Here is a 15,249-nt window from a genome sequence, read left to right on the forward strand (position 1 = left end):
AGATGGTGTTCTTTTAGTTTTCTGTGTATGCTACATAAAACTTGAAAAAAAAGAAAGCAAATGGCCTAACTGTACAACATTCTTTAAAATGTCGTTTAAGTTTATATAGCTGATACTTTTAACAATGTGGCAACACATTGGGAAAGTTCTATTCCTGTTCCAACAAGACTGTTCCTTGCTTACACCCCTTTTTGAAATCCAGGTTTTTGTGATGAATTTAGACTAATAAATAATTTCTGATTTTTTTCCACCTCTTATATCAGGGGTTTTCAACATTATATAAATTCGTGGTTCACTTTTGTAATTCGTAAGCGGTTCTTGCTTTTGATAGATATTTTGGTAGATATGAACAGAAAACCTTACTTCACAGAGTCAAGCAGAGGCAAAAGTACATCAAAAAGTTGTTTAGTTCAGGATCATCTGCTCTGACTGACAGAAAACTTTAAGCTCCACAGGCAGAACGAGTCTGACCCGGTTACCGCTCTGTGGTAATACTCAGTTTAATTAAGCCTGAGCTTTTTAAGGTAAGCAAGTCACACAAAATGTTCCAGTAGCTTGTGTTTATTTAAAACCGGAGCATTCATTAATAACAGTAAAAACGGAGGGATGACTGAGAAAAGAAACTTACGATTCGGTTCAAATAAAACGACTCATGACTCACTTATAGCGATACTATGTGTTATAAGGAGACAGACGGACCCAAGGATGCAGAGTATAGATATTAAGTTTTATTAAATAATATAAATATATATATTAGTTTAAAAACAAAAGCAAAAACGAGAACAAAAAGACAACTCAGGCAAAATGCCGAGTGAAGCCGCTGGCGCCGCTGGCAAACTGAAAAAGAGGAGAAAAGAAACAAGGTTAAACAAAACACAAAATGCGAGGCGCGAACCCTGGTCGCTCAGACGCAGGGCGTTCGCGCTACTCGCGGCGCTAACTGCGAGCGCTGGTAATAAGAGAATAAGCGCACTAAAAGCGTGCGCGAAGGGTAGCGAGTACTCGGAGCAATACGAGCTCGCTAAAAGGTTTTCCCACACCAGAGGGGCAATCGAGACCGGTGTTGTCACCAGCGGTGTTATGCCGCTGGGAAGAAACCGGTTTTGCGAGAGAGAAAAATACCACGTTAGTGAAGCGCGGATTCGAACTGGCGCTGAGCGGGCGGAAAAAAACGTGCCAAACGGTTGCTACGGACCCGTAGCGGGAGGCTCAGACCAACTACAGTGGGTGCGGTTGTTTGGCTAGCTTTAGCCAAGAGGCTAACCGCTCTGTAGCAGGCAGATAAAGACGCTGAACAAACAAATACAGCGCGAGGGCTGCACGAAGTCGCACCGACTTTCCCTACAAAAGAAATAAAACCCTACCGTTACCTCAATCTTACGATTTACACACCCGACCACTCTAAAAAGCGCCCGGGGTACCGTACTGACCCTGCAAAAGAAGCGACTTCGGCAGTCATGGATGAGAAACAAAAGACAAAAGGTGCGACGCCGGCAACCTGGTGACGCCCCCTTAAATAGGGGAATCACAGGTGCCGCGCGTTTGCACCTAACGAGCTGGCCTGGTATATAAAGCCGAGCTCTTTGTTGCTCTGTAACGCCTGCGACGCTGTGACCTGATGGTACTGTCACCAGACGTCGCAGGCACCCTAACAGTACCCCCCCTTCTAGGGACAGCTCCCGAGGTCCCAAAACCCGCGGTTCGGTTCCTCCTGAACTCACGGATCAGTTCAGGGTCCAGGATCTGGCGAGCCGGTACCCATGAACGCTCCTCGGGGCCGTAACCTTCCCAATCCACCAAGTATTGGGTGCTACCCTGCACCTTCCTGCTATCCAGGAGGCGGCGGACCGTGAATGCAGGGGCACCCTGGATGATACGAGGGGCGGGAGGTTGGGGGGGGGGGGGGGGTCTAGCTCCCTCGCACGCAAATGGGCGAAGTTGGGAGACATGGAAGGTTGGGTGTGCCCTCATCCTGGGGGGCAACTCCAACCTGTATGTCACCGGATTTATCCGTTTAACCACCTTGAACGGGCCAATGTACCTGGGTGCCAGCTTGTGAGGGGCACCTTTGACGGGGAGATCCCTCGTCGACAGGAGAACTCGTTGGCCCGGCCGGAACGTGAGAGCCGGCTGTCGCTTGCGATCGGCAACACGCTTCATGGAGCATTGCGAGACTAAAGGAGCCTGCCTTGTTTTTCGCCAAGCGGCACGGCAGCGACGGACGTGATGCTGCACAGTTGGGACCGCCACCTCTTGTTCCTGCTCCGGAAACAGCGGAGGAGGGTACCCAAACTGTGCCTCAAACGGTGACATTCCGAGTGCGGCGTGGTGCAGGGTATTGTGGGCGAATTCAGCCCACAAAAGTTTATCCGCCCAGGTGGCTGGATTACCTGCAGTGAGGCACCGAAGCATCTTGCCCAGATCTTGAATTACTCGTTCCGACTGCCCGTTGGACTCGGGGTGATACCCCGAGGATAAGCTTGCCGTTGCCCCAAGGAGTTGGCAGAAGGACCGCCAGGTCTGACTGATAAACTGCGGGCCCCGATCCGACACAATGTCGGATGGGACCCCATGTGCTCTCACCACATGTTGCAGTATAGCCTGGGCGGTCGCCATGGCTGACGGTAGCTTAGGCAGCGGAACGAACAGGCAAGATTGAGTGAACTGGTCTACAATCACCAGTACCACCGTGAATCCCCTGGATTTGGGCAAGCCCGTAACAAAATCCAGTGCCAGATGGGACCACGGTCTTGACGGTACTGGCAATGGGTGGAGAAGTCCCCTAGGACGCTCTCTAGTGCTTTTATTAGTCGCACAGACAGTGCAGAAATCCTTGACCTGACTCTCCATTCCCGGCCACCAAAACCTTCGGCGCAGTAACTCCAGAGTCTTTGAAACTCCTGGATGAGCCGCAAATGGGGACGCGTGGACCCATTCCAACACCTGACGACGGACTGTAGTCGGAACAAACAGGTGGACCTCCACCGGGGTCGGGCTCCACAGCTTGGGCGTCCCTGATTACCTTTGAAATGCCCCAGGTAATAGGGGCAGCAATCTGGCTCGGGGGGATGATAGGCTCAGGCTCGGTCTTGGGTCCGGTCGTCTCCCACTGCCTGGATAAAGCATCAGGCTTACCGTTCTTTGACCCTGGTCTGTAAGACAGGGTGAAGTGGAAGCGACTGAAAAATAAAGACCACCGAGCCTGCCGGGAGTTCATCCTCTTGGCCTGCTGGATAAACGACAGATTTTTGTGGTCTGTCCAGATCAGGAAGGGATGCTTCGCCCCCTCGAGCCAATGTCGCCACTCATCAAGCGCTAGCTTGATAACCAAAAGCTCCTTATCTCCTACCGGGTAGTTACGCTGAGTTAGACGATGCGAAAAGAAAGCGCAAGGGTGGAGCTTCCTTTCGGGACCCACTCTCTGGGACAACACTGCCCCAACTCCGACGTCAGAGGCATCCACTTTTACCACGAAAGGTTCCTCTGGGTCGGGCAACTGCAAAACCGGAGCAGTGGTTAGGAGAGTTTTTAGCCTGGTGAAGGCTTGCTGGGCCTGCATCGTCCATTTGAACGGTCCCTTACCCGTCAGGACCGTCAAAGGAGCGGCGACTGTACTAAAGTTCCGAATGAATCGCCTGAAAAAATTTGCAAAGCCTAAAAATCTCTGCACTTGGCGTACGGAACTAGGAGTTGGCCAATCCTCCACAGATTTCACTTTGGCCGGATCCATACGTATGGCACCTTGGAAAATAATAAACCCCAAAAACGAAATAGATGGGGCATGAAAAACGGATTTCTCCAGCTTGACAAACAAACGATGCTCGAGCAAAAGCTGGAGAACCCGACGGACGTGCCTGACGTGTTCCTCAATGGACCGGCTAAAGATCAAGATATCGTCTAAGTATACATAGACGTATCTATCAAGGGCTTCCCGCAAAGCCTCATTGATGAAGCGTTGGAAGACCGCGGGGGCATTCATTAATCCAAAGGGCATCACCCGGTACTCGTAGTGTCCCGTGGGTGTAATGAACGCAGTCTTCCATTCGTCCCCCCGCCTGATCCGGATCAGGTTATACACACTGCGTAAATCGAGCTTAGTAAAAATAGAAGCTCGCTGAAGGGCTTCAAAAGCCGTGGCCATCAGCGGCAGCGGATACCGATCCTTGATCGTGATAGCGTTCAGACCCCGATAATCGATACAGGGGCGCAACGATCCGTCCTTCTTCCCAACGAAGAAGAAGCCTGCCCCAGCTGGGGAGGACGACGGACGAATGAACCCCTGATCGAGTGCCTCCTTGACATACTCCTCCATGGCTCGCCTTTCGGGAGCCGACAGGGAAAAAAGGCGCCCCCTAGGAGTAGTCGTGCCAGGCAGCAGGTTGATGGCACAATCGAAGGGTCTGTGGGGGGGCAAGTCCCACGCCCGGAACTTGCTAAAGACCTCACGTAGGTCATGGTACACAGGAGGTACCTGGGCCAAATCAGGGACCATCGCCTCAGGCGATGGCGGTGCCGACGACATACTGGCTGGCAGCAAGCATGCGTCTTGACACCTGGTTCCCCAGGCAAAGATTGACCCAGTTACCCAATCAATTTGGGGATTGTGCTTTCTGAGCCATGAGTGTCCCAAGACCACTTGGAGCTGTGGGACTTGGGTCACCAAAAAGGTGATCCGCTCCTCGTGGTTCCCCAGACGCATCGTGAGAGGACGCGTCTGGTGAGTTATTGGACTCCCAGCTACCGCTCGGTCGTCCACAACGTGAACCGTTATGGGCAACCGTAGCGGCTGGAGCGCAATCCCCATCCTGTGTACCAGGCGGTGATCGATGAAGCTCTCCACCGCCCCCGAATCGACACAGACCCGGAGGTCCGTAGAGCCCGAGCCCCAGAGCAACACTGCGTCCAGGAACAAACCGTGCTCAGGGATGGTGGGTCGGCCCGCCCTCGACTCCCCGCCTCGAGAGCGGCCTACTCGTTTAACCTAGCCCGGCCTCTCGATGGGGGTTCGGAAGGTGGCAAGGTGGACCCTCGGGTTGTCCCTAGTTGCATGGGCTCGGGGTACGGGTCGCGGGGCACTGGACGGGGCGAGCTAGATAGACGAGCGCAAGGTGGGTGAGACCCTGTTTCCCGGGCCCGCTGTCGGAGCCTGGTGTCGATTGTGGTGGCCAAGGTGTAAAAGGCCTTGAGTGTGGTGGGGAGCTCACGAGTGGCCAACTCATCTTTTATTCTCTCCCCCAGCCCGCGGTGGAAGATGGCACGCAGCGCCCCCTCATCCCAGCCGCACTCTGCCGCAAGGGTACGGAATTCAATCACGTACTCCGCGACTGACCGCCCCCCTTGAGACAGCTCCAGTAAACGTGGGCCAGCCTCCTTTCCTCCCACAGGGTGGAAGAACGTGTCCCTCAGTGCCTCCCTAAAAGAAGACTCTGAGGAACACTCAGGGGCGTCCTGCTCCAAGAGGGCAGTGGCCCACTCCAAAGCCAGCAGTGAAATAATATAAGCGACCTTCGAGCGCTCTGAGGGGAAGCGGGCGGGCTGTAGCTCGAAGATGAGGGAGCACTGGAGGAGAAACCCCCTACACTTTTTGGCCTCCCCCGAAAAGCGTTCGGGAGGCGGCATAGGGGTCTCCGATCCGGTGGTAAGGGCTGGGAGAGCAGGGGGCGGAGGCTGGTGATCCGAGCTGGCGCCCAATGTAGGCAGCAGTTGGGCGATCTCCATCACTCGCTTGACGAGCTCATTGAGCGCCAGCTCGTGCCTACCCAGGGTTACCCCCTGGTGACGCAAGATGTCGGACATGGAGGGAGACTCTGCTGGGTCCATTATTGGTCGCACCTTACTGTTATAAGGAGACAGACGGACCCAAGGATGCAGAGTATAGATATTAAGTTTTATTAAATAATATAAATATATATATTAGTTTAAAAACAAAAGCAAAAACGAGAACAAAAAGACAACTCAGGCAAAATGCAGAGTGAAGCCGCTGGCAAACTGAAAAAGAGGAGAAAAGAAACAAGGTTAAACAAAACACAAAATGCGAGGCGCGAACTCGGGTCGCTCAGACGCAGGGCGTTCGCGCTACTCGCGGCGCTAACTGCGAGCTCTGGTAATAAGAGAATAAGCGCACTAAAAGCGTGCGCGAAGGGTAGCGAGTACTCGGAGCAATACGAGCTCGCTAAAAGGTTTTCCCACACCAGAGGGGCAATCGAGACCGGTGTTGACACCAGCGGTGTTATGCCGCTGGGAAGAAACCGGTTTTGCGAGAGAGAAAAATACCGCATTAGTGAAGCGCGGATTCGAACCGGCGCTGAGCGGGCGGAAAAAAACGTGACTTAACCCACTCAGCCAAACGGTTGCTACGGACCCGTAGCGGGAGGCTCAGACCAACTACAGTGGGTGCGGTTGTTTGGCTAGCTTTAGCCAAGAGGCTAACCACTCTGTAGCAGGCAGATAAAGACGCTGAACAAACAAATACAGCGCGAGGGCTGCACGAAGTCGCACCGACTTTCCCTACAAAAGAAATAAAACCCTACCGTTACCTCAATCTTACGATTTACACACCCGACCACTCTAAAAAGCGCCCGGGGTACCGTACTGACCCTGCAAAAGAAGCGACTTCGGCAGTCATGGATGAGAAACAAAAGACAAAAGGTGCGACGCCGGCAACCTGGTGACGCCCCCTTAAATAGGGGAATCACAGGTGCCGCGCGTTGTCACGAGCTGGCCTGGTATATAAAGCCAAGCTCTTTGTTGCTCTGTAACGCCTGCGACGCTGTGACCTGATGGTACTGTCACCAGACGTCGCAGGCACCCTAACACTATGCACCTCTTTTAAAGACACACATGTCCTGTAACAGCAGTCATTGTTTTTGTCACTTATTTTCACTGTTTGCCCTAGTTTTTTTTTTCCAGACTGACCTGGATAACATTAAACGTGCGTTTGTGTGTGGTCAGCAAGACTAATCAAATATGTCTCCTGTGAGTGTGTAAAAAATAAATTGCCCTAGTTTTAGGAGTAAAAAAATCTCGTAATGCCACGCCCCTGGACAGGGACTCGCGCCCTCACGGACATGTACTCAGGGACTGTACGCCCGACAGGTGGCAGACCCCTGGTCTAGGTGGAGGGAATTATGATTTCCAAATATCAGTTTTGGCACGAAACCTTCAGGCCTTTGCTATAAAGCTAAAGATAAAGAGAAATTATATCTTTCAGCACAACAATGACCCAAGCATACATCCACATTAACAAAATAGACTTAAACAAAAGAAGATCACAGTTTTGGAATTGCCCAGCCAGACCCTGTACCTGAGTCCAGTTGAACTTCTGTGGTGTAACCTTAAGAGGTCTGTGCACAGGAGATGCCCTCACAATCTGAGTGGGCAACGATTGGCAGGTCAGAAAGGGACATGCTTATAGACCCATTATTCTTTTTTTACCCTCTTTCTCTAAAAGAGTTTGGTTTTCAATTACATTGTACAGATTATAGGTCATATTAAATGTGAAAAAAATTCTAAAATTATTCAGCGTGGTTTCATTTTTTCAATTTTTTCCAGGAACTTTTGTTGGCTGAGAAATGGGCACACATGCACAAGCTTCCATTTCCCAAAATTGATCCGAAAGTGTTCGACCGTGAAGGGATGAAAGAGTGCTACATCTTTAAGCCCAGAAAGGGTGACAGGAATTGCCCCACTGTTATCCATTTTGTTCTGGTTAATATAGACTTCAGGAAGTTTAAAGCTCCAGGTAAGTATGTGTGAGTGCATGCAAATTAATAACCATTGTATAAGGTTATTTATGACCGTTTACCAGCAACGTTTCATTTTCAGAGGTGCAGTCAGAGTTGCTGGTCAATATAAACATCACACATCTCTGTAAAGAGAGAATATAGAGGCCCAGTTAGGAGACATGTACTGGGTTGAGTTATAGGGTAGTAAAATGTATGTAAAAGGTAGTACTTTGACAGTGTGTACTGAGAGGCCCAAGCAAGCAAACATGAACCTATGAGTGGGAAAATCCAGAGCAAAAAGAGACACTATTACCCAGAGACCACCCAAACATGTACAGCTGTAGGCTGTAAAGTCATGTATTCCAGTCAGAGGCTGTAGATTTCATTTGCATATATTCTAGCTGTGTTTCCATCTTAACCCATTCAAATGGTTTAAACACATTTTTAAAAAGCTTCTTTTTTAGCAACTACTGTCAATGAAAATGACCATACACCCCAAAAATTGCTTTTATGTTTAATACATGTACAATACATTCACAATGGCAAAAACAAGAGAGACCCGTAATTCTATTATCACCAAGCTCAAGCAGTCTAAAGGGTACAAAACTATCTCCAAAGACCTGGCTTCAGTAGTTTAAAATGTTATCAAGAAGTTTCTACTTACAGAACAGTCAAAAGCCTTTCAAAATTAATAGATGGAGGAAAATTGATGAGAAAACTCTACCAAAGGTTGCCAAAGAAACCATGTACAACATCTGAAGACCTTCAGGCCGTGATACAGATATCTGAAGTGATTGTTTCAACCTGTACTATACACCACACACTGAACAAAACAGGAATGTAAAGGTAAAGGCCAAAGAGAAACCCACTTCTCAAAAGAAAGACATAAAAGAGTGACTGAACTTTGTCAAAACTGACATAGACAAACTACAAATCTCTTGGGAAAATGCTGTATGGCCAGATAAAACCAAACTAGAGCTTTTTGGCAATGTATACCTATGTTATTTTTATACAATAAAATGAAGCCTATAAAGAGAAGTGCCTCCTACCTACAGTGAAACATAACGGAGGCTTCATAATGTTGTGGTGCTGCTTTGTTGACTCTGAAACCGAAGGCCGTAAGTGTGTTACAGAATTAAATCAGCAGATTATCAGAGCATTTTAGGGCATAGTGTGCTCCCAAGTATAACACAATTATGGTTGAGTTGTACAAAATGGGTCCTGCAGCAGGATAATGACTCAAAAATATTCTAATAACGTATAGTTGGCGTTTATCCACTTATTTCTGAAGATATTGGTTTTTTATACTAAACAATGAAGGATGCCAATAATATTGACCACAATTGCACTGCTTAGTCTAAACAAAACATTATAAAAAAAAGTTAATTGTGGGTTGTACAAATACACAGATTTTCTTGAGTGGCCGCCTGTAGGCCCATAACAAAGTAAATCTCTCTTGACTGTGTGCAGTGACACTCATGTTCCAGGAGCTTCTAATTCATGAGATGATTTGTGGTTCTTTTGGCTCTTTAATTCTATTTTACTAGCCCTGTTTTTATGGCCACATACTGTAGAAGTTACAAGCTGGGCCAACCTCTTCCATGCAACCTCTGCTGTATGGTTGAGGTGCCTGCACTAGTTGTGGGTTATTTGTGGAGTTTATAGTGTGGCAAGCATGGGTCTCTGTGAGAATCTACCACTGGCTGGTAAAAAGATGTGGCCGACAACTGCTTGTGCTTGTTTAAAAGTTGTTTAAAAGTCATACCCCATACGTTTATTTAGACAAAAAGTTACACTGGACAGGCAATTGCACATCTTAAAATTAACCAATCCACTTTTGGGCATGTCCAAATTGAAAACCGGGTGTGTTGGAGTTTTGCAGCACCAACACTACCTGCTGTTCCACCAGTAAATTATAGTAGATCAAATTAAAAACATAAGACACCAATTAGTTTGTATTTGCTCTGCAGGAGTTCCTCGAGAGACTGAAGAAGAAAAGGAGTTTGCTGACTTTGACATCTTTGATGATCCTGAATCACCATATTCCACCTTTAACTTCCAATATACTAACAAGGCCTTTACTCGACTACATGATCTCATGGAGTTTAACACTCTTAACAACATAGAGGTGAGAGCACATTCAACAAATGTTCTACAGCACTCTGGCCATATCCTGTAAAGTTCTGCCACAATTATAGAGTTTAAGAACATTTCATTTGACTGAGAACAAATAATTATTAATTTGAAGATCTACAGTCTATTGTATTTGTCCATGGCCTGTGATTTCCTAGATAACACTACATTAAAAATCCACTTATCATGACTGTAACCAGGCTTACGAATACTTGAGTAAATTAAGTTCATCTCTGCGTCTACAAATGCAAGGCTCTACTACACAAAGCAAAAGCCATATATCAACATCATCCTGAAATGCTGCCCATTTCTTTGTGATTGACAGCAGCTAACAGTTCTATCAACAAGAACAAGAAAAAAATTCATAAAGTTAATAACTACAACAGTTAAGTGTCCCCAGTTCCCAGCAATTACTGAACATTAAAAAAAAAAGGTAAAGTAACAGTGGTGAAGACACCCTGGTGGCACACTAATGCTGGGATTCTGAACTCCCCGAGTTTAAAACTCACCCCCCCTAGCAGGCATAATTGACAATGCCTGCAGCAGACAAAATTGGCCATTAAAATCTGCAGGGTGGGAAAAAAGCTGACCAAAAAGTGGGTGGGGTCTTTGACACTGTGCAAGGACCCTGGTTAGTAGTTCAAGGCACTTTTACAGGAACCCAAAGATCAGGGCGTGGCTCTGGCCTAATGCAGAAATTCACCGAAAAATGTGGGCAAATAGGATGGGATTGTGGACTGCGCACACGTTGAAAAGATCGTGAGGCACCTTATTTGTATACACCCGAGGTCTCCAGCAGCGGAGAATCGAATTTGCTAAATTGTGAGAAAAGCATAAATAAAAATATAAAAAAAACAGTGGTGAGCATATTCCTCTAACAACTTTTTAAAAATGTGTTACAGCTATAATATTAAGTTTGGTTGAAGAAGGGTGTGCATTAGAAGCGGCTCTGTAAACCTTTCTGGTATTTTCTTATTTAATTCAAGTTTACTTGCTTATAATTTTCACACTTCGCTTGTTAAGTCACCCGAGCCTTTAATTTCAAATTAAATTTAAATTAAATTTAAATGTTGGGCGCCATCAGCTGGGCGCCATCTAGCGAGCACGATTGGCAGTGCCTGCAGCAGACAAAATTGGCCACGGAATCTGCTGGGTGGAAAAAGACCGGACTAAGTGTAAGGACCCTGGTTAGCAGAAGGGGCTGAGGGACTGCGCACGGGTTGGAGGGGATGTGGAGCAGGCAAATATACCCTCCTTGCATGCAACAGGATCACTAGCAGCAGAAAACTAATTGGCTATGCTAAATCCGTAGAGAAAGAGGAAGAAAATGCATAAATAAATAGAAAAACTAATGCTGAACTTCAAATGTATTACAGCATACTCTGGCGAAACTGGCAATACTAGTCAAGCTAGCAAAAGCAACACTACAATCATCGTACCCATGGATTCAGTTAATGCAGAGTTAACCCCTGTTCTGTTTAAGGAGATTCTGACCCAAACTTTGCAAGATGCAAAGATGCTTTTCTTAATGCTAGTCTTCTTCCCATTCATCTTTTAGCCAGGCTCTTGGATCATTTCTAGAGACATATGGTCAGGTGGATGTTTGGCTTTTTTACATCCTAATACTAGGCACCATTTCTTTTTTTTCACCTGTATAACACACCTACTCTTACACAATTTTTCCTCAATATAGCCTGCTTTCTAAGGTGCGTGACTTCTCTTATGGCAGTATTGTTATTTCAGACCATGCTATTGTCCTTTTCTCTCTTTTATTTCCTGAGAATCCTGCTGTTTAAACGTTTGGCGATTTCAACGCCCCTCTTCTTTCAAATAGATTTCAGTCAGGCACTTTTGGGTAAGATAGTAGTTTTCTGGGTATCACTATCAACCCTGACATATCTCCTTCCATGATCTGGGAATCCCTGAAGGCTTATGTTTGAGGTCCGGTAATACATGTCTTTTCTGAATCGCCTCCAGAGGTCTAGACTCTCTGAAATACAAAGTGAGCTTTTGTAATCAGAGGCACGCCACGGTAGCTGACTCAGTGATTTATAAAAAAAAAAGGTTGAACTTCAGTCTGAATGTAAGTTGCTGTACACTGGGCAAGCTGCACACATGTTACTCATGTCCTGGTCAATGTTTTTTGAACATTGGGACAAACCCACAGAAATCCTTGCTTTTCATTTAAAACAACAATGCTCCCAAAATAGTATTTCCAATAGATTTCATTTTACTCATATATTGGTCCACAACAAGGCGACTCTCTCTAGGTGGGACTTACTCCTACTATCACTAATAGGCCGAGTAAATGCTGTAAAAATGTATGTTTTACTAAAATTGTTATACTTATTTTATATGTTATACTAATGTATTCCTAATTTGTATTTCATTAAGCAGGTACTTGTCTGTATAATGTGAATCTTTATAGTGTGTACTATTACTTTTGATCTATGTAACTTGCTGCTGAGGCCTTGATTTCGTTTGGAATTAGTATACGGTATATCTACCTATCTATCCATCCTTCCATCCATCCATCTATCTATCTATTCCAAAACATTTTATTTTATTTTTATCAATGGATCTCCAGCTTTATTCGGAACAAAAAAACAGTGAGGATCCATAGATTGGTTTTGCAGTATCCCAAACCCATTGGGGGTCTTGCATTACTAAATTTCCAGTTCTACTATTGGGCGTCTAATGTACATCGCATGTTCTGGCATGAGGGCCATTATGGCCTTAGTGACTGGGTTCCTGCATGTGTGGCAATGGAGATGGATTTCTGTAGACCTGTCTCTCTGAAGCCCTACTTTTTACCCCCAACCTCTGTCATTTAGTTTTCCCATAGATAAGACGGTTGTCAGCACCCAAGTGGTGCAACGAACCGTAAAAGATTAATAAAGACCCACTTTTTTTACTAAGCATTTAAGTTGAGAACTAACATGCACTGATTAATTTTCTATATTATGGGCCAAAAACATAAATATAACAGGGTTTAATCAGGTTTGTATCTTTGGATTGTTGTATGCTTGAACTAGAGTAGGGAAGTGTTTACTGTGAAAGCACTTCTGTACGTCACTCTGGATAAGTCACTGCTGAATGCCTTAAATGTAAATGTCAGAGGTACACTACATATTTGGCGTCGGCCTGGAGTCCCCCTCTGCATCTATGCCAGTTAAATGAAACCCATTGTTTCCCCCATCCCTTATAGATTCTGCTTTCCACAACTGACAGAGAGCTGGCATTGAAGGCATGTATGCTGTATGTAGATGGGATACAGTGGTACCTTAAAACTCAACATCAGTTGGTTCTGAGAGTGGCTTTGAGTTTAAAAGGCGTTGAGTTTCAAGGTATTTTTTCTCGTAAGGATGTATGGGAAACCTGGTAATGTGTTCCATGGTCCCGGAACTGCATAGATTTTAGGCTAATGTATAATAATGGGGTTGCTTTTGACACTTAGACACTAAAAATAACACTAATAAAATACAAAAAATAATTGTTTGTTTGTTTGTTTATTAGGATTTTAACGTCATGATTTACGTTTTGGTTACATTCATGACAGGCACAGTAGTTACTCATTACACAAGATTTATTAGTTCACAAGGTTATATCAAACACGTCGTCTTGGACAATTTTTGTATCTCCAGTTCACCTCACTTGCATGTCTTTGGACTGTGGGATGAAACCGTAGCAGTACAATAAAGGCACAGTAAAGGCACATTCATATGAGAAGCGGCAAAACCGATTTTTGCGCTGCTGTGCCGTTATTTCCTATGGAGTGTGCCGGTGCACAAAACTTAATGTAACTTATTGTACTAAAACAACGAGCGAGGAATTATAGTGGATAGATCTTATAAAATCAACATTTTTTATTTACAAAAGTATTCAAACCTTTTGCTGTTGAACTTCAAATTGTGGTCAGTTGTATCTTGTTTGCTATAATTGAACCTAGAACTCAAGTGAAGTCTGCTTGTTGCAATCTGAATTGGTTATACATCAATTCAAGTTTAAAAAGGCACAGGGGTGGCAAAGTGGGTAGCACTGTCATTTCACAGCAAGAAGGTCCTGGGTTCGATCCCCAGGTGGGGCGGTCCGGGTCCTTTCTGTGTGGAGTTTGCATGTTCTCCCCGTGTCTGCATGGGTTTCCTCCCACAGTCCAAAGACATACAAGTGAGGTGAATTGGAGACACTAAATTGCCCATGATTTTGTTTGATATAACCTTGCGAACTGATGAACCTTGTGTAATGAGTGACTACCGTTTCTGTCATGAGTGTAACCAAAGTGTAAAACATGACGTTAAAATCCTAATAAACAAACAAACGTATTGTACTAAAACAACGAGCGAGGAATTTCATTAGTGAAGAGAACTTATAAAATCAACAACTAAAATCTTTTATTTACAAAAGTATTCAGACCTTTTGCTGTGGCACTTCAAATTGTGGTCCATTGTACCTTGTTTGCTATAAATTTTTGAACTCAATTAAAGTCCACTTGTTGCAATTTGAATTGATTAGACATCAATTCATCAAGTTTCATCAATTCATCAGTTTCATCAAGGCACAGACCTGGTTTTGTTGGGACCCAACATTTACACTTTATGTACTGCATTTTCAATACACAAAACAAGTCATGAAGTCCAATGAATCCAATGCATATACAGTATATGGGCAGGGCTATTAAACAATAGCTAAGACTGAGCTAAGACTGTTTTGAGTTTACCCAGGGCCACAGTGGCCTCAATAATGTTGAAAAAAGAGCTTGGCATGACATTATACCTAAAGAAAGTCGCCTGTCTGGTCAAATTGGGCATCTGACTAAAATGTCTTGGTCAGGGTCAGAGTTCTATTGCAGAAAACTGAAAATCTGTTGAACAGACAACCATCTCCAGTTCTTCAAAAACATGTTATTATATTTATCTTTTTAATTTAACCTTTTTTTGTTCCCTCATAGGTGATCAAAGAGGCCATTAAGGACAGTGTTGTTTACAGGAAGGAGAATCCATCTCGCTGTTCTGTGTCTCTCTCACTGAGTGAGATCCAGAACAAGAAGTTCTTAAAGAGGGATACCAGAGGACAATCACTTAAATGAATGGATGTAAGATGCTGGCTTGTTTGGTTTAACAGGACAAGTTGTTTTCAGAGAAACACCATCTTTAAAAAACAGGAGAATTACAACTTGTGCTTGAACATTGAGTATAATATTTTAAAAAAAACGTTCATAAGACTGGATTAACATCCCTTCAAAGTGCCTGGAATTTTCAACAACAACGTACCCATGTTTACATGTGCCACCCAGCTTTGCATATTTTGCTCTTGATGTGATCTTAGCCAGACTTCATATTAACTACTTTATAACTATGTGTCTACATACTGTATTTTGGCCATATAGTGTATA

The 15,249-nt window shown here is 45.1% G+C and overlaps 1 protein-coding gene and 1 long non-coding RNA gene across 2 annotated transcripts in view; one reads left to right on the forward strand and one right to left on the reverse strand.

Moving 5' to 3' along the window:
• The window catches only part of pla2g4ab (phospholipase A2, group IVAb (cytosolic, calcium-dependent)), a 66,389-nt gene extending 51,192 nt beyond the window's left edge, over positions 1-15,197 (forward strand). Inside the window, exons 16-18 of the mRNA XM_063002035.1 lie at positions 7,552-7,741; positions 9,695-9,852; positions 14,806-15,197. Of these exons, the coding sequence (XP_062858105.1) occupies positions 7,552-7,741; positions 9,695-9,852; positions 14,806-14,943 (486 nt within the window). The 3' untranslated portion in view covers positions 14,944-15,197. The remainder of the gene's footprint in view (positions 1-7,551; positions 7,742-9,694; positions 9,853-14,805) is intronic.
• Positions 1-15,249, reverse strand: part of LOC134320578 (uncharacterized) — a 31,128-nt gene that overhangs the window by 7,549 nt on the left and 8,330 nt on the right. The window lies entirely within an intron of this gene.

This window comes from Trichomycterus rosablanca, chromosome 9, assembly GCF_030014385.1.
Source record: "Trichomycterus rosablanca isolate fTriRos1 chromosome 9, fTriRos1.hap1, whole genome shotgun sequence".
Lineage (NCBI taxonomy): Eukaryota > Metazoa > Chordata > Actinopteri > Siluriformes > Trichomycteridae > Trichomycterus > Trichomycterus rosablanca.